Below are 17,848 nucleotides of genomic sequence, written 5' to 3' on the forward strand. Positions count from 1 at the left end.
CCAGTATCTGAATATCCGAAGGTTGATGTTACGACCCTGGGGTCTCTAATTATCACTTGAACGGTTCGGTCGAGACTGGGGACCTAGTCTGTTGTACAATTTGGTTAGAAATGGGGGTCTTCATATTGCGAGGATATTGAAGAGTGTTTCTGGCTTTTGATTAGGAAATATATCTTGAATTAGCTGCTGATGATCGAAAGCAAAATTCTGCAGTCAACAATTAAATCATGTAATAAACATTTTACACACGCAGGTAGTTTTCATCATTATTAGTATTCTGATTCTGTATAACTATCGCGAATTAAAAATTATATTACATAAGGATAGATGTATATACCACCATTGGAGTTACGGTTTAGTATCAGATGCTAAAGAGAAATCATGAATATATCTCTGAGATGGCTAAAACCGTGAAGGTTGTTCATTCAATAACCACCAGTTTATATGATACACATCCAATGGCAGCTATGGCACATAATAAGCTTAGGGCACGTACTTGAGGACTCGACGTCGCAACGAAGTTCACAGCCGGGATCCACAGAAAGATAGTCCCAGGAGAATTGAATCAGGATGTTAACCCCGCAAGATCTATTTTAGTATTGATCCAGTATTGTAATTTACCGTATTGATTTCGCCATGTCATCATGACCTCTACAATTTTCTATGATGACGCAGATTGAATAGAGAACAAATTCCTATATTGAATAAGAACAAAAAGAATCATGTCTGAATAAGATGGTCTACACAAAACGCTTCCCCCCCCTTGCAGATTTCCCCCATGGGACGCTTTTCAAGAAAAATGAAGGCAAAACAGTCCAGATACAGGATTATATTGTGCAGCTCACAAAGATCCTGAAAGAACGCCATTGTGATGTGTCAGAAACATACGTTGTCGTCTTCGAAGGCGAAATGGATGACCAAACTGTTATAGTCAAGTTCCGATACGAACTCTCCACGCACCGGTATACCACCTCAGGAAAGGAATGGGCCCGTTCTAACGCGGAAGATCGCTTCAATAATGAATGTCAGGTAATGCTCGACTGTGCAGCGTCTGGTTGGAGTTTCTTGCCAGAACATATAGCACATGAAGAGCAAGTCCAAAATGAGCAAGATCCGAACCCGGGGGCGTCCCTGTTTGTGATCCTCCGGGGGAAGAAAGAGGGAGTCCAGCTCTTGACAGAGTATCGACGGTATAAGCCTTTAAGACTACATAAGGACGAGATGAAGTCCATTCGTCAACAGGTGTACGATGCACACGAGTAGGTCTGATGATTGAAAAGTCCTCATATAAGGACTCCGTTGATAGAAACTTAGACATCTCCGTCAGCTCCAGTGGACGGGGTGCACGGATGAAACAAATATCTTCTATAACGCCGAAACTGGAAAAGTGTAAGCTCAGCACCTATGAATAATACCCTAAATGAGTCAATATACTAAACTTCAAATCCGTCAGATTCCTTCTAGGAATAGGCTCCATCTTTTGGTATCCCGTCTCGAATTCCCGCCCGCTGGATCCAAGAGGCTTCCATTGGACCTTCAGGAACCTGCCGGACGAGTGGGAGGAGAATGAATGGTCAGAACAGGAGGACGATGAAATAACAGACCTTCAGCAGATGGCAGAAGAGATAGAGAGGTTATCACAGTATGAATCAGCAATCGCCACTGAGGGAAGCCAGGATCGGTATGAATGGATTCAAGAGCAGCGGTCTCCGTGTCCAGAGAACTACATCAGTGACGGGCCTTTCTTTTAGGAGCAAGCGGACTCGCGTGAATTCAAATCATGTAAGTATTCTTCAAAACAGACATTACGACCAGTTCTTCGTGAATTCTTAAGATATTATCGAAACGCTATGGCCAGTCCTTATAGTCCTCGGTTTTATCGCCTACCTGCAAAGCCTTGCTCACCGCAGCTCAGTTCGTTTTCAGTGAAGAGCTCCCGAGCTTGGTCTAAGTCGCATGGCTGATTTAATTTATTTTCTATAATAATATTTTTGCAAGCGTCAAGCTGTAATATCCTTAGAGTTGATATGACGACATCATTTTAAGCTTTCGTACTCCAAGGCACAGCCAAAGGCAATAGACCTGAAGTTAATGTTTCCACAAGGTGTCTATTAATAGTATTGACTGCATAGAGTTGGTACTAAAAGGGAGGGAAAGTAATGGCCATACAATGAGTCCTTGAACTATTCGAGGATATGGAAATAAAGATAAGTACAGCAGCCATTTCTATACCCGAGCTGGGTATGCCTGGATTTTACCTTTGGGTGATGAAGTATTGGCCCCCATATTAGCCACCAACTCAAGATGAGATCATGATGCGTAATCATAGAGGGATACTTACCATGGATCAATCCAGGCAGGTAGATGGCTGGAACTTGCGACATATATGACCGCATAGATCCAGGAGCTCTGTTGACCGCGATTTCACGATCCACAATGTAATCAGTATACACAGCTTCCTCATGTTCTCGAAAAAGACAGCTCGGCTGTGTATCACGGCCGAGGGGAACAGATTTGACAAAAGATTCATCAGGAACTGGGAGATTGAGGGCTTCGATACCACATACCTGGCCTTTGAACCCGACAAGGACCGGTACCGTCGTGAACTGGAGAAGATCACGCAAGGGCTGAGTGTGAGCGAATCGTATGCTGTCATCGGTGAGAATGACTCTCCACCTACGTTCAGGCAAGAGTAGATATTGATCGCCAAAAATGAGCACCAGGCTTTGGCGAAGCTGCGGCTTTCTGCCTCGAACATTACCTCCATCTCCCCAACACTCGCAAGCTCTGTGCTTTAATCGCGTATTACCCGCCGAGAATCCCCCCGGCGGCCGTCCAGTATCCGCCCACTGTACAGGTGCTCATACACCTGGCGAACCAGCAAGTTGCGATCCCTACCCGGCAGCAAAACGGGGCAGCTCGCGCGCCCCAGGCCACCTGGGCGAAGATCGACGCGGGCATCGGCACCGGCGACACCCTCCAGCTGGGACACAAGGCATACGCCTACCCGAGCGCAGTGCCCGGGTTCGCCGAGCACGATCAGGCAGAACATGACCCCATATCAGCAGGGCTGGCTTGGAGCCGGAGCCTGGCGACGCTGCAGAGAGCGTTTGGAAAGGAGGCCGATCTGGAGACAGTATGGGACGAGGTGCAGGAAGGTAGGAAACACCCATATAACCTAATTGTCCACTTGGTGACAATCCAGACCGGTACTTCTCGCAGACTGTCTCCAAATCCAAAACAGCGTTTGTCCGCAAAGGAACCCCTTCCGTCACGTACAGCCCGACGCTGCAGGGAGCGACGGGAACGGCGGATCTGCAGCGCTTCTACGAGACCATCTTTCTCCAGGGGCAGCCACGCTCGATGCGTCTACGGCTACTGTCGCGCACGGTCGGGGCTGACCGGGTGGTGGACGAGCTGTACATGAGCTTCCAGCACAGCCAGGAGATGCCGTGGATACTACCGGGCATTCCTCCCACGGGGCGCCCCGTCGACCTTGTCCTGGTCAGTATTGTCAGCCTCCGCGGCGGCAGGCTGCTCTCGGAGCATGTCTACTGGGATCAGGCCAGTGTATTGATGCAGGTGGGCCTCCTTGATCCCAAGAAGGTACCCCACGGCTTTCCGGGGGTCGAGAGACTCCCGGTGGTGGGAAGGGCGGCTGCCTCGACTCTCTTGGGGCAGGAGTGACAGGACACGATTTTATATATTATTATGTACATAGAACAAGCGGAAATCTAAGTGACATAGTATTAATTAATTCCTACAATCGACAGCCCGTTAGTCACGAAAGCTGATCGCTTGGGAAACCCCACTTACAGCAGCTGGAGGGTGAGATCGCCGTGGATCTTTGCCTTGAGTTGTACCTCAACATCCAGGTTCAGATCGAGCCGCAACCGCAGCTGTTCTTCCTTCTGTTTGGGCTCCATCTGCGACCCGCCGGCCACCCCGCGCAGCAACTTGCCTGTGGTATCGCCCACCGCCCCCACGGCCTTTGTTGTCACGTCCTGGACGAGATCTGTCGCCTCGTCGACTGCTTTACTCACATCCGGCAGCGGGACGAGTTGCTGCTCGGCCTGCCCGCGCCAGTCGCTCCGCTGCTGCAACGCCTCTCCCGCCCCCGGTCGATCCGGGGCCCCGCGAGCCAGGCGCCTGGCCCCACGGGGAACGCCCCGCTCTTCCTCGGCAACCGACTCCAGCTCGTCTGTTTCGCTGTCTCTTGTCGCAGACGGCGGCTTGCGATTCAGCTTGGGTGGTCTTCGTTTCACTGGCGGGTGCGCAGGGACGACGTCAGGATCGGCCATTCTTGCTGCAAGAGAATAGTTGTCGTAGAGTTAGACGGAGAATATGGTGGTATAGAATATGTTGGTCGTTGGACCTGGAATCGCTTAAATGGGGAAGGGAGCTTTATGTCAGTTTTAAATGTTTCATTTTATCCGGTACTCTAAAGGGTTGCTCTTCATAAGAGCTTGTTCAGAACCCTAATTCTACCATTGGAACCGAGCTGTTGATCCATTCATGTGAACACTCTTTTATGGAGTAATGACATATGTGGGGGCGACTCCAGTCTCCATAGCTCTAGTCTTTTGATCGGTTAAAATACAATTACTATATTACACCTCTTCATCTGGTCTGTTTTGCGGTTGCACGCACTACTTTCTGAACCCTTCATCACAACAACACAGATGGCGAATACGCCAGATGCGAGGAGAAAGGCCCAGCCTGTACAGAGCGAGACAGCTGATGCAACCCCCCAATTTGAGCCCCGAAGACGGCCGACGGAGATCACAGAACGCGCCGTCGAGCCATATAAACGGATCCGATCGTCGCAGTCGTCGATGGCCGGGCCGCTGACTACTTCACGAGCAGCCGGAGGTGGCCAACTACAGGGACAACCCGGCTGGGAGGATCAGGAGATTGAAGTGAGCAGCAAGAAAGAAGACACGGGGTTGAAGTTGCGTCTAGACTTGAATCTGGACGTGGAGGTTGATCTCAAGGCCAGCATCCATGGGGACCTGACGCTGTCTCTGCTGTACGTTATCCTCGCTCTCTCAATTCGATCCATTCTCTGATACAAGATGCAGTTCCTAATGTTCCTAGCAAGTAAGGGGGGAAAGAGTGACTCACATATAGTATCCTACACCTCCTGTATTATACTGTATCTATACTGCATGATGCATCTCAGACAAGCTTTCTCTTTACACTCCCGGTGTAGCCACCCAGCCAGTAGTATTGTCGGCTCTATGCATCCATAGAAGCGAGAGATGAGTTCGTCCTGCTGGACCATGTCAATTCATCTGCTCTGGTACCGAGAAAGTCACGTACCACGCTTATGTGTCTGATTCAACACAACGACTGTGTCGTAGTTATGACGTTGATTTGATGTATCAGAAGCGCCAGACATATATTATAGTAACCTGACCTTAGTATTTTGCGCAACAGAACCTCACATGCCTCACTCGATTAAAGCAGTGACAGTGACTCGAAATTTCCACTGTGTCACGCACAGCGCACCGCTTGCGACCGACGGGAAGACAACCTGAACACAGAACCATCAGCAATGGAAAACGCGACACAAACCGGGGAGAGAGAAGCACTACAACGCGCCCAGCGAGGCAAGGACGCGACAGCAAAAAAGACCGCAGAGCAAAGGCACCGCGCGGATGGTAGCCAAGGCGAGGGGGCCTCAGCCTCTGGATCGGGCACAGCCCAAGGGGGCCTGCTGAACCGAGGCAAGGCCGTCGCATCGCAGGTGGGCCGCGTTGCTAAAGGTGCCAAAGCAGTGGGGGACCATCTCCCGGCGGGCATGGCCCAAGAAACCCTGAAGAAGGCTCAGAGAAGCATCACTACAACGACGAAAACCGCGCGAAAAACAGACAGCGGTACGTCACAGGCAAAAGAGACCGCTGTTCCTAGTACCGAGACGCTGGAGACTGGCGGAGAGAAGATACCGCTGGATCTGGCGCAACTGGAGGGGCTGGAGGTACAAGAGGGTGGCAAGATCATGGACAGCGACGGGCGGGTGGTCGGACGGCTGGTGGAGGGAGATCCGGCCGATCTGGAGGGCGAGAAAATTGGCAGCAATGGAGAGATCTTGGATGAGGATGGAGACTTGATTGGGCGGGTAGAAGGACTCCCGACAGACGAGTTGCCACAGGAAGCGATCTCTAGTGATGTCCCAGAGGCAGAAGGGGTGCCAGGATTGGGGCTGAAGGATCTGGCTGGCCTTCCAGTCACAGCTCAGGGGCATATCAAGGACGACGACGGCCGAGTTGTGGGCAAGCTGGTGGAGGGGGACGCCGAAGACCTGATAGGCGAGACAGTGAACGAGCAGGGGGAGATTCTCGATGACGACGGCGACCTGGTGGGTCGGATAGAGCTCACTGTGCCTGAAGGGGACATATTGAAACATAGGGTTCCTGGCAAAGCGGAACTTGACGACGTTACAGCCGCCACTATCCCTGGCGACAGCATCTCGGCATTGGAGGGGCTTCACTGCAATAAGCTCGGGTATATCGTCACTGCCGCAGGAAAGCCTATGGGGAGGCTTATTGAAGGGGATGCGAAGCAGATCTCGCGCGAGGGCTTGCGTCTGGAAGGAGACGGCTGTTTCCGTGACTCGCAGGGAAATGTCCTAGGCAGCGTTGAGCCCCTGCGTGTTCGGGGAGAAGAAGGCGAGGAAGAAGAATGGATAAACAAGGGCCCTTTTGCTGATCTGGGCGATATCTTCGTCGCTCAAGAAGGCTGGGTGCACGACGTCGATGGTCAGCGGGTGGGCCGGCTCATAGAGGGTGATGCGAAGCGACTGTTGGGCCACGCCGTGGACGACGACGGCGACATCCTGGATAAGCACGGCAATCTCCTGGGCCGCGCCGAACCGTGGGAAGAGCCCAGTCCGACGAGCTCACCGGCCGGCGATGACGCCCTGGCCGAGCTGGAAGGCCTGGCGCCCAACAAGACCGGCAATGTGATGGGCCCAGGCCTCGTCCCTATTGCACGAGTGGTGGATGGCAATCCTGCAGAGCTCCTCGGGCGGCGGATCGACAGCAAGGGTCAGATCTGGAACGACACGGGCGCAGTGATCGGCCACGTCGAGCTCATCCCGGCCGCCGAGCGCGAGGCCATGGGCCCGTTCAGCGGGCTGGGCGACCTGGTGGCCCGGGGGACTGGCGCTGTCGAAGACGCAGAGGGGATACTGGTAGGCCGGATCGTCGAGGGGAACCCCAAGGGCCTTCGGGGGCGCCCGGTGGACGCAGACGGCGAGATCCTGGACCAGTACGGCAATGTGCTCGGGCGGGCGGAACGATGTGACTCCGCGGACGAGGAGGAAGCAGTGGAAGAAGAGGAAGAGGACCTGTCCGCGCTGGATGGGCTCGTGGTCAACAAGCTGGGCAACATCGTGGACGCCGATGGGGTCGTCGTCGGACGTCTTGTGGCCGGTGATCCCCGGCGACTGGCGGGCAAGACTGTCGATGGGGATGGCCATGTGTGGAATGCCTCCGGTCAGGTCATCGGGCAGGCGGAGGGTATCCCGGAAGCGGAGCGGGACCGGCCCGAGGGGATCTTCTCTGGCCTGGATGGCCTGACGCTGCAGAAGGATGGGATGGTTCTGGATCCCGCCGCTGCGGTTGTAGGGCGACTGGTTGAGGGGGATGCAGCGCGTCTGGCTGGGCGGGCAGTGGATGAGGATGGGGAGATCATTGACAAGGCCGGCAACGTGATCGGGCGTGCGGAGCGCTGGACGCCAGAAGAGCTGCAACGCGAGATCAATCCCATGTCAGGCCGCGCCGTGAACAAGGATGGGCATGTGCGGGACGAGGATGGGAACATTCTTGGGAAGCTGACACAGGGCAACCTGCAGACCTTGGTGGGCAAACGGGTGGATGAAGATGGATATATTGTTGACCAGCGGGGCAACACCATTGGCGAGTGCACGCTGATGGCCAATCTACCCCCGGAACCGGTCCCGGAACCGGCCCTGTCCCCGGAGGAGCTCGCCAAGCAGGAGCAGGAGCAGGCGGCAGAGGAGAAGGCAGAGGAGGAGAGGAGCCTGGCTAAAAAGATGAGCTCTATTGTGCAGGGGACATTGGAGTCTGTGGGGCCCCTTTGTCGGCAGATCAGGCAGGTCAGTTGATTTTTCTTATTCTTAGGGTTGGGGTTTAGGGTTAGGGTTAGGGTTAGGTTTTCAAGGAATATACGGCTGACAGGGTTGGTGGCAGCACATTGAAACGGCCGAGCGAACGCCCAAGGACGAGCTGGACGAGGAGCAGCTGGTGAAGGAGGTGCAGCCGTTGATTGAAGAGGCAGGGGATGCATTGCAGGAATGCAAGGGGGCGCTCCGTGCCCTGGACCCGGACGGGCAGATCGCGGCGACGGCCAAGGGGCGCAGTGCGGCACAGGAGGCCACCCCAGAGGAGCACCGGCTGGCGGAGCTGCTCAAGGAGCTGGCACAGACTGTCGTGGAGACGATTGAGGAGGGGCGGCGCCTGCTTGCTGACATGCCGCATGCCAAACAGAAGATCAACCCGCTGTGGGCGTTATTGTCAGAGCCGCTTTTCCAGATCATGGCGGCCGTGGGGCTGCTGCTGAGTGGGGTGGTGGGCCTCGTCAGCCAACTTTTAGATGGGCTGGGGTTGGGCGGGCTGCTTCGGGGGCTATTGGGAGGGTTAGGCTTGGACAAGTTGCTGGAGGGACTCGGGCTGGGCACTGTGACACAGGCTCTTGGGATTACTGGCAAGTAGTTTTGATCTGTACTTCATCACTTGTGTGGTGAATATATATTTAAAAGCCAGTATGAATATAGTTATGTTTAAATGATATGTGAGAAATTCCTCAATCGACTAAAAGGCATTGAATATACTAACAGATAGTATGTAGTTAGAGGACTTATATTGTCAGATATTGCATATAATCAGTATGTCAACTAGTACTATTTCATTAGGATATCTATAAAAATAACCTATATATGTATAGAATATCCTGATGTATCTAGGAGCAGCTGATTAATTTAAGTATATCATAAACTTATGCTGTGAAACTTTTTTTTCTATAGTATACTGCTGTTAATTCAAGGATCTACTGACTTTCTTTATAGAAATAACTAGAAATCTGTAAAGAAATTTAGAATCCCTGTTTTATATATCTAGATGTAATCTACTGCAGGTTAACATAGACATACATTCTCATTTTCAGTAAATAGTTAGTCTAGAATGCTGTAGTACTCTCTTGATAGGGTAGATTAGGTTACATCAGAAGCAGTTGGGATTGAAATTGTAATGTAGAATTTAGTTGTAATACCAACGATCGACCAGCCATTGTCCTAGATAAATCCTAGAGATGCTTCATATATCTGGAGACAGTTATCCCGGGTGGGCTGAATACTGACGCCACCGAGGTGTGTAACTGGCAGGATAAGCAATTCTCTTCCATGGTATTCTATAGTATAATATGTAATAAGTTATAGTTATATAATATTACTTTATAGCTTATTCACTCTGCGCACCTTATATGGAATGCTACCCATAAGCCGGCAACTCAGTTCCCAAGAATGCGTCATTAAGGACAAGGGATCGCGTCATATACAATGTGATGAATAAAATGAATAGCTTATTTTACATAAGAGTATTATTGACAGCTCATTAAGTTAAAGAATGTGACCCTATATCTGTAGTTCCTATTATGAGTTCCGTTCTCCGATGCATAGAGCACTCTTCCCCTCTTATAGTTTAAAAAGGGTTACTTATGGTAATTGGTCTATGAAAGAGCTTTATCTCAACCTTGAAAACACAACATTATGCGGAGTTTGATGATTGGTGTTGCAAGCCTGATGTTTGGGCTTCTTGCTCTCGCATCAGATATCCCTGAGCTCCCCTCACGGGATGCATTTTATACGCCCAAAGCCCACAACTGGACTGGAGAGAAAGCTGGAACAGTTCTGGATTCACGCACTGTGACTGTCGAGCTGCCTATTCTACCGGGTGGAAACATTGAATTCGAGGCCTTTCAGCTGCTCTATGTCACCCAGGACTTTGATGGAAACAAGGCCACATCCGTCACCACAATCATTGTCCCGCAAGGCGCCAACACCAGCCGGATCCTTTCCTACCAGATTGCCTATGATTCGCCCGACATCAACTGCTCTCCGTCCTACGGGCTGCAGAAAGGCGCCAACAGAGCTGCGGTGGCGTGGACTCTCAATCAGATGATATTTGTCGCTGAGGCTGCCGCCGATGCCGGATCTCCGGTTCTGAATATCCCCGACTACGAAGGATCAAACGCTGCGTTTACCGTGGGCCCCCAGAGCGCCTATCAGACCCTGGACTCCATCCGCGCTGCGACAAAATCTGGGCATATCACGAACATCCCCGAAGACGCGGAGGCTATCCTCTTTGGCTACTCCGGTGGTGGGTACGCGTCGGAATGGGCCGCTGAGTTTCACCATGCATATGCATCGGACGTCAAGATAATTGGAGCGGCGATCGGGGGACCTCCGCCGAATATCACGCAGACGTACAAAAACGTCAACAAAGCCATTTCGTCGTTGAATGTCTGGGCCATGCTGGGCGTGATGAATGCAATCCCAAAGATCAATGAGTACATGCATTCGGACCTCAAGGATGACCACCGAGAACAATTCCTCGGGGCCCTTCAGCGCTGCAGTGAGCCCGAGGTCTCGCCACCGAAGATCCCTAACTGGGCCGATGTCAACAAGTGGTTCCATAATGGGGACGAATTCTTGACCGAATTCGAGCCGGAACTGCGGGAGATTGGTGTCATGGGAAACCATATCGAGAAGGGCAAATCACCGAGCTTCCCCGTCTACATCTACCAGGGATCTGCAGACCTCATCACGGCTCCATATAGCAACACCGAAGCTCTCAAGAAAGCACTTTGTGATGCAGGAACGGATGTATTTCTGGTCAAATGGAAGGGGCTGGGTCATGGGAATACTCTTTTCCTTGGCACCCCTTGGGCGATGAAGTGGATCAAAAAAGTTTTCAATCGTGAGCCAATCCAGAATGGCTGCGGTGATGACCATGAAGTCGATCCCGGGGTCGGAGATCTGGCTGGAATCTTTGGAGGTTATTATGTCGACGGTGACAGTTCCCCTGGCAGACGCCTTGTTTGGGGAGATGTTGAAGAACCGCTCTTCATTCAGGGCGGAGCACACCCCGCGGATGTACTTGGAAGGATGGAACTATGATACGTGCCTTGAGGTAGCTTTTAGCTCCAGAAGCAGGGCAAGAAGAGATGGATAAGAGTCGTACCTGTGCTAGTGGAGAGTTTGTTGGTAGATTTGAGGAAGAAGCGGAGGTTGTTTGGGAAGCTTGTCTTGGAGACGTCTTGGTATCAGGGTGGGAGGCCTAGACATTGAATGTAATCAGCATGGCGAGTGAGCAACTTGAAAGGCGATATTAAAGCATCCTTTAGTGCCCTAGGGATTTAGAAATGTCATTTTGATTGGCTTTGAGGGAAGAAGTCACGGCGACATCGACGCCATCAGGGCTGGATTCCAGACATAGGCTGAGCAGCACCATTTTTGAAGAAGTAGATATGATAGACATGGCAATTGTAACGAAAGAGCCTGCCCACCTTAGACTAAGTATAGCTTGTTTAGGTGGATAATAGCCATTCAGAGCCTCTTTTCACACTCCATGCCCCCTATCCCTGACCCCAAGCACAAAACCGGGGGGGCACCGGCATTCTTCCTGATGGTCTCAATTTTTCGCACCAAATCCACCTTGTTCACCCTGAATCGGAAAAACAAGGTAGTTCCAGAGACAGTACTGGAATACAAGTAGCAGAAAATATCGGCGTCGAGCACTAGTCAGGCAAATGGTCCAAAGTTCTCGGTGTGGCACGCCTGCGAATATTAACTGGGAGAATTCACTACCATTGCTTTAATCGCCGCACAACACACACTATCATCTGGATCATCTAGCTGAGCAGATATCCAATGCAGGATACTGTCTAGAAGGATTAGTTTTTATTCTAGTATAGAAAATGTTTCTTCGCGTATTTTCCTATCCCTATAATTCATCCCATGTGCTATCTGCTTAAGGATGCTCTATGGGAGGCTTGGCTCTTTGCAAGATGAGTTGATTGTCGCGCAATATGTTTCTTTGTCTTGATGATTGAGCTGAGATGCCATTTGATTGATAATCTTCACTAGAGAGCTTGGGTATCTGCGGAGGGTATAAAATATCCCGCGCTGCCTATATCCATCATAATTAAACAGACGAGATTGATGATTCCTTCGGTAAGAATTGAATGTTTGCTGACCACGAAAATTGCTTCCTCGGAAACCAAGTCGTCTGGATCATCGAATAGAGCCACTATTCGGTCTAGAATGCTCTGTGGAAGCCTTGGCTGGCCGGCAAGTGCGTCCATCGCCACGCGACGCACTTCTCTGTATTGGCCATTGATGTGGGATGCTATTCGCTCAAGAATGCTTTGTGGTAGATTTGGCTTCTGCCGAGTGCGTGGATGGCCAAGCGACATCCTTCTTGACTCGGATCATCGATTCGGGGCGCTATCCGATCAATAATAACTAAGCCAAATAAGAATGTTTCAGTAAGATATCTTATGTTACTTTAGTCTACCATGCACTAGCTAATCTTTAAGCAGTAGTTGACAATCCATTGGAGGACATCTACACAATTTATAGCCTTGGATATCACTGATCTAGATAAGTGAATGACTAGGTTGTGGCTCTGAAATACTATCCAGTATATAACAGTTAAAGGGGAGTTGATCATTATAAATAATAGTTATACTACATTGATTTTATCATTTTTGTGAATTAAATATTAAATCATACTACTTAATCATGTCAATTACTCTTATAAAAATATATATGTAGTTATGTCAAGAAGTTTGCTATTATCTATCCATTCTACACAACTTCTGCTGGCTAATATTGATGGTAGATGGCTATTTATCCTAGATGTCGGTGATCAGTCTTCTTTAAGTGTATTTCAAGTAATTCTATTAGAGTGACCTAGCTCCCAGAAGAGATGATTTCTAGGGCGGCGCCCGCTAAAGCTTTATTCAGGAGGGCCACTGGGATAAGAGCACATATAGACTGGGAATATCATACTGATTATACTTATACTACTTCTTATGGTGAACTCAACCACTCGGTGTTTGTTATAGACCCCCTTCACCACCGCCTTGCCGGCGGCGAGGTTGCAGCCCCTTCATCTAGATAGTGTTGCAGTGACAGAGATTGAAGATAACTCAATCGGTCGACCACAGCTATTAACCAAGATATACCGCATGCTCTTGAGAGAATAGAGGATAAACCCTAGGAGAGTAGATAAAACACACTAGAATATTGGTTTTACAGGAATTCCCCCCTATGAATAGTAGGTTAATTATTCCCCTATGGCTAGGTATATAGCCTATATTACTTAACAAAATAGAATTAATCTAAGAGTAGGGTGGCAAGGTAGTTATAGGATATACAGCTTGAGGGATTATAAACATAGTTCAGCAGTCTCAGACAACATCCACATCCCGGTTTGTCTTACTTTCGATAACCGAGACTTCCTCCTCCTGGAATGGATCAACGCTGGTGTGCTTGAATTGGCGGGCAGGAACCCTTTGCTCAAACAGGATATCAAGCTCACTGTAGCTTCTGCCCTTCGGCTCTGGCAATCGGAAAAAGGTCCAAACAAAACACAAGAAGCACGTTCCCAGCCAGAAGAAAGCAGCCTTTGCGCCCCAATCCCATGCAGTGGAAGTCAACTGATAATTGATGAGGACGTTGGTGACCAGGCCGGCGATATTGTAAAAGTTGCGCGCCAGGACGATCGTCTTGGCCCGCAGTCTGGTAGACGACATCTCCGCAACGAGAGAGTAGCATACAGGGCCAACTGTCGAGTCATAGACAAAGGCCAGAACCAGAATCATAGAGCCGATAGCCCATGACACAGTGGTGTTGCTTTTTGGGGCAATGCCGAGCATGCCGACAATGAACAGAACCACACACATTGTCGCCGTTCCAACAAGATAGATCTTGCGCCGGCCCACAAAGGTCATAACCCACCACGACAAAAGGGTTCCAATCCCGGCGATGGCGTATTGAGCCATAGACATGTCAAACGCGTCCACGGTAGGCAATCCAGCTTGTTCGTAGAAGGTGGTGGAGTAGCCGATGAACGTTGAGCCACAGATGCTCTGGGTAACCCAAGCCGCGGTACAGATCTCGGTTCGACGAAGGTCCACTCCCTTGAAGCAGTCGAGGTAGCTGGTGCCGGCAGATATCTCCTGCTCGAGTTCGTTGGTGTGTTGCATCATCGCGATGGCTTTGTCGGCGTCAAAGTCCGGATCATTCGTGGTGGTGAGCCTCAACAAGGACTGCTTCGCTTCTTCCAACCGACCCTTGCGAACCAACCACCAAGGGGACTCTGGTGCGAAGTAGACACCGACAATGAGCAGTGGGGGCCACATCCACTGGATGCCAAAGGGAATGCGATAGGCGGCGGCCGTGGTATTGTCGACCATCCCGCGAAGTACCCCGGAGGCAATGAAATGCCCAATCACCCAGCACAAGTTGTTGTATGTCGTCAGGTATGCCCTCAGCCCAACCGGACACACCTCGGACGCATAGGCCGTCGTGATGGTTTGGAACACCCCCCATGGCAACCCACAGAGGATCTCACCGACCAGAAGCATCTTGATATCGACAGCAAAGAAAGTGATGAAAATGAATCCGGTGATCATGAACAGGGCCCCGAGAATAGTCTTGCGATAACCGATGCGCTCCGAGATGATACCGGTCAGGAAAAGGCCAATAATCTCACCGACGGTAGCACCATCAGCCAAGCCAGAGCGCCAGGGAGCCGATACTGTGTACGATCCAGTGGTCGCGTCCAGGACGCCATATTTCTTGCTGAATGCTGGGAGCGCATAGAAGTTGGCGAGCAGAAGGGTGTCGTAGCCCTCCATGACCAGGGCAGTCGATAGCACAATAGACCACAGCGCAGCTTTAGGATACAGCCTGAGGGCTCGGCCGAGGGTCATCTTCTTTTCCAGGTCGGCGCCCTGCTTTGCGTTGTTGACCAAGCTGCTGAGCTCGGATTTGTGCACCGTGGAGTGGTGAACCAGGGGCTTCCCGGGGGCAAAGCCCAAAGACTCGTGTCGTCGCCGTTCATCCTCCTTATGCTCCACGGTCTCCGACATGGTATCGCTGGTTGAGAAATTCTCAAATTGAACGCGTAGAAAATGAGCTCTAGCGCCTTCTTAATACGCAGATACCCTGAAAGTCGCGTCTATATGTAGTGTGTGTTCTCATTCTTGTATTTTCTAGCCTGGAAGTTGTAATCATATATCGAAATGGCGACATAATAATATCGCGTGCCAGCCAATCACCGGGAGTCTTGGATCAATTTCTCAGGGAAGTGTTTTTTTGACCGCCTTATCAAGTTTGAAGAGTCCTTGTTTTGCGCCATGGCTGTGGCTGATTGCGTATCAGCCTCCAACTTGGATAATATGCTGTCTGAGTTCTGGGGAAGCCTAGCCATGAGTTGAGTTTCGGCGATAAATCCAAACACAGCATACTCCGTAGCTAGTGGCATAGGCTTGGGCACATGGCTGGATCCTTTAGTAGTAGTTATGATCGTTTTTGTAAGCTAACTGGGCCTCACTAATCACACCATCCTGGCGGCGAATGTCAGGGGCCGACAGCTGCCTCGGTCAAGGCCTTGCCTCTTACGATTTCAGCCTGGATAATGTAATAAGAAAGCATCCTTAGTGGCTCCACGATATCGCTTGAGTCAGTTCAAAGGGAACCTACCATAGATAGCTTGCGTCAAAATCCACGGGCTAGACTCTTCTAGCATGTGAATTTTCCCGAAAAGCGACGATATTATATCATGTAATGAGATCTAAAGCCCTCTGTCTACTCACTAGCCTCGTTGCTGATTCCATAACGACTTCCAACATAGGCTGCAAATTGCGCCTCGGAAAATGGCAGATTATTGCGATATCGCTCGTAGCCAGATCCCGCCCATCTTCACGAACAGCCCAGACATTCCGTATATCGCAATTCCAATACATAGGCGCCCACCCCCACTGGTCTCTAGAAGGATAAGTCTCTATCACCAAGAACGCGACATAGGATTGCTCTCTGCCGTCATGCCCTCTTCCCATGCTGGTGGGTCATGGCGGAACTCAGTGCCAGGGTTCTTCCAGAATCGTATAAGCAGACCGAAATTGACAGATCTTAGCCAGACATCTGCTGCTTGAGGACATCTGCTGCTTAAGGAGATCCGGTTTGCTCAGGTGATGGCGGAAGAATAAAGGGCTCCAAAGCATGAATCTTCATGACACGGACGGTTATGAGGGCTCGGTGTAGTAGATCCATGACACTTTTCCTAATGTGCGTGTTTCTGCACTTTATTAAGTTGCCCATTAGATATTGAAAGTTGGCTAGAGTTATATTGGCATAATCTTTAGGGTGAACCTGTCGCAGGGAAATCATTGAGCTGCAATATCCACATGGGAGTGTGGGCATGCAGGATGATGTGCCAGAATCTAAAATATATTTATTTATTATTAACCTATCCTTTAGATAGGTATTATGATGTATTAAAGAGACATAGTCTCCTTCTTTAATCGGGCAACACCTGTCAGCCTGGAGCCGAGATTTGGACATCATGCTGGGTTATACTTAATGCACATTATTCCTTTAACTGGTTCATCTGTTCTAAGGTAGGGATAAGGATCAATCTTGGTCTATAGAGTGTCACCCTCCTCGTCGCATTGCCGTCTACATGAAATCTTTATCAGAGCAAACCTGTCTCTCTCAACTGGGAGGTATATATATGGCCTGTTTATATTCTTAAGAGAGTCTACCGGGCTGAGCGGCAAACTCTTTGCAGAAATGGTCATGGAAGAGATAGTCACTACTCTTATTATTATTAGAGTAATAATATGTGCTTTCACACTGTGGGCATTAAATTCCTGGGCTTAAATTACTGTTTAGTTGAGAATCCTTGAATGGGAGATATCTCACCTTTATGGGGTAATTCCTTCACTTTTTTAGTCTTATAGCTAACCAGTGATTTAATATTTACTAAGATAATATATAAACTCACTATGCTGGATTATCTATTTGATTTATATGGCCATACATGCTGCTCCCTTCGCTGCCATTCTTTAAGAGTGAGTTTCAAAAAGTCTAAGACTGGTAAATATAGCAAATACCATGCTATCTATAAGTGGCAATGGAACACAGCGACACACCAAGAAAGGTTTCACAAAGGAAGTAGTCTCTTTGCTGTAATTAAAGTAATCTATAGTGGGCTGCAGTGAGGATGTCTGCTTATAGTAGATAACTGGCTATATCTTAGCATGTAGAGAAAAGGTCTCTACACAGGCCTTTTCAAACCTCTGGCTAAAGGGATGGAATTCCCTAATCACGAGCTCGGAAATGGAGCCCAGCTCTAGTCATTCCCACGCCTTAAATACCCCAACCATGTATTTGGCTTCTAGTGTTGTCTTTGATTTGAACATAGGCAGGGAATCCTTGCAATTTCACAAATGTGGCTTCCTGGCGGCGATTGATCGTAATAATTGGCAGTGGACCAGTGGCCTTATTATGAAGTTTAATTTGCCCTAGAGCTTTAAGCTAACGTGTGTGTAAGGGTTGTGGATAATAACCGTCGGACCTGCTTTAAATTCAGATATATAAGGATTTATTGGACTATTAGGGCTCTAGATTTGACGGGGTTCTTGTTAGAATCAAATTTTAGCATTTGATCTGTCATGGTCTCCCAAGTGTTAGCTGCAGCCTCCCACTTGGGCCATTGTTGAGACCGCCAGGACGGTTTTGGTCGGTTATGAG

At 49.7% G+C, this 17,848-nt stretch overlaps 7 protein-coding genes across 7 annotated transcripts; 4 read left to right on the top strand and 3 right to left on the bottom strand.

Annotated features, from left to right (window-relative positions):
• Positions 1–2,462: 2,462 nt before the first annotated feature.
• On the top strand, positions 2,463–3,687 carry ASPZODRAFT_162310 (hypothetical protein; the record flags this gene model as incomplete). Its single annotated transcript, XM_022726572.1, has 3 exons — positions 2,463–2,658; positions 2,724–3,158; positions 3,206–3,687. 3 exons carry the CDS (start codon positions 2,463–2,465, stop codon positions 3,685–3,687), a joined length of 1,113 nt encoding a protein of 370 aa, XP_022576738.1.
• On the bottom strand, positions 3,686–4,357 carry ASPZODRAFT_29359 (hypothetical protein). Its single transcript, XM_022728182.1, has 2 exons — positions 3,817–4,357; positions 3,686–3,760 (listed from the first exon to the last, which is right to left on the bottom strand). Exons 1-2 carry the CDS (start codon positions 4,299–4,301, stop codon positions 3,754–3,756), a joined length of 492 nt encoding a protein of 163 aa, XP_022576739.1. The 5' UTR covers positions 4,302–4,357; the 3' UTR covers positions 3,686–3,753.
• A 310-nt stretch (positions 4,358–4,667) lies between these two features.
• ASPZODRAFT_137417 (hypothetical protein) lies at positions 4,668–5,274 on the top strand. Its single transcript, XM_022724312.1, has one exon. It carries the CDS (start codon positions 4,683–4,685, stop codon positions 5,067–5,069), a length of 387 nt encoding a protein of 128 aa, XP_022576740.1. The 5' UTR covers positions 4,668–4,682; the 3' UTR covers positions 5,070–5,274.
• A 529-nt stretch (positions 5,275–5,803) lies between these two features.
• ASPZODRAFT_77436 (hypothetical protein) lies at positions 5,804–8,738 on the top strand (the record flags this gene model as incomplete). The annotated part of the gene is made up of 2 exons (XM_022730170.1): positions 5,804–8,122; positions 8,217–8,738. 2 exons carry the CDS (start codon positions 5,804–5,806, stop codon positions 8,736–8,738), a joined length of 2,841 nt encoding a protein of 946 aa, XP_022576741.1.
• A 1,049-nt stretch (positions 8,739–9,787) lies between these two features.
• Positions 9,788–11,200, top strand: ASPZODRAFT_105589 (hypothetical protein; the record flags this gene model as incomplete). Its single annotated transcript, XM_022720909.1, has 1 exon — positions 9,788–11,200. One exon carries the CDS (start codon positions 9,791–9,793, stop codon positions 11,198–11,200), a length of 1,410 nt encoding a protein of 469 aa, XP_022576742.1.
• A 2,297-nt stretch (positions 11,201–13,497) lies between these two features.
• ASPZODRAFT_2122619 (hypothetical protein) lies at positions 13,498–15,183 on the bottom strand (the record flags this gene model as incomplete). The annotated part of the gene is made up of 2 exons (XM_022727806.1): positions 13,498–15,075; positions 15,106–15,183. 2 exons carry the CDS (start codon positions 15,181–15,183, stop codon positions 13,498–13,500), a joined length of 1,656 nt encoding a protein of 551 aa, XP_022576743.1.
• A 185-nt stretch (positions 15,184–15,368) lies between these two features.
• ASPZODRAFT_2122620 (hypothetical protein) lies at positions 15,369–16,152 on the bottom strand (the record flags this gene model as incomplete). Its single annotated transcript, XM_022727807.1, has 4 exons — positions 15,369–15,594; positions 15,716–15,724; positions 15,797–15,825; positions 15,910–16,152. 4 exons carry the CDS (start codon positions 16,150–16,152, stop codon positions 15,369–15,371), a joined length of 507 nt encoding a protein of 168 aa, XP_022576744.1.
• Between the last annotated feature and the right edge of the window lie 1,696 nt (positions 16,153–17,848).

Source organism: Penicilliopsis zonata (assembly GCF_001890105.1).
Source record: "Penicilliopsis zonata CBS 506.65 unplaced genomic scaffold ASPZOscaffold_35, whole genome shotgun sequence".
In the NCBI taxonomy this organism is placed as follows: domain Eukaryota; kingdom Fungi; phylum Ascomycota; class Eurotiomycetes; order Eurotiales; family Aspergillaceae; genus Penicilliopsis; species Penicilliopsis zonata.

Excerpts from the sequence above, each read along its gene's own strand:
- ASPZODRAFT_29359 (XM_022728182.1), bottom strand. The coding sequence starts at position 4,301 with ATGGCCGATCCTGACGTCGTCCCTGCGCACCCGCCAGTGAAACGAAGA.
- ASPZODRAFT_137417 (XM_022724312.1), top strand. The coding sequence starts at position 4,683 with ATGGCGAATACGCCAGATGCGAGGAGAAAGGCCCAGCCTGTACAGAGC.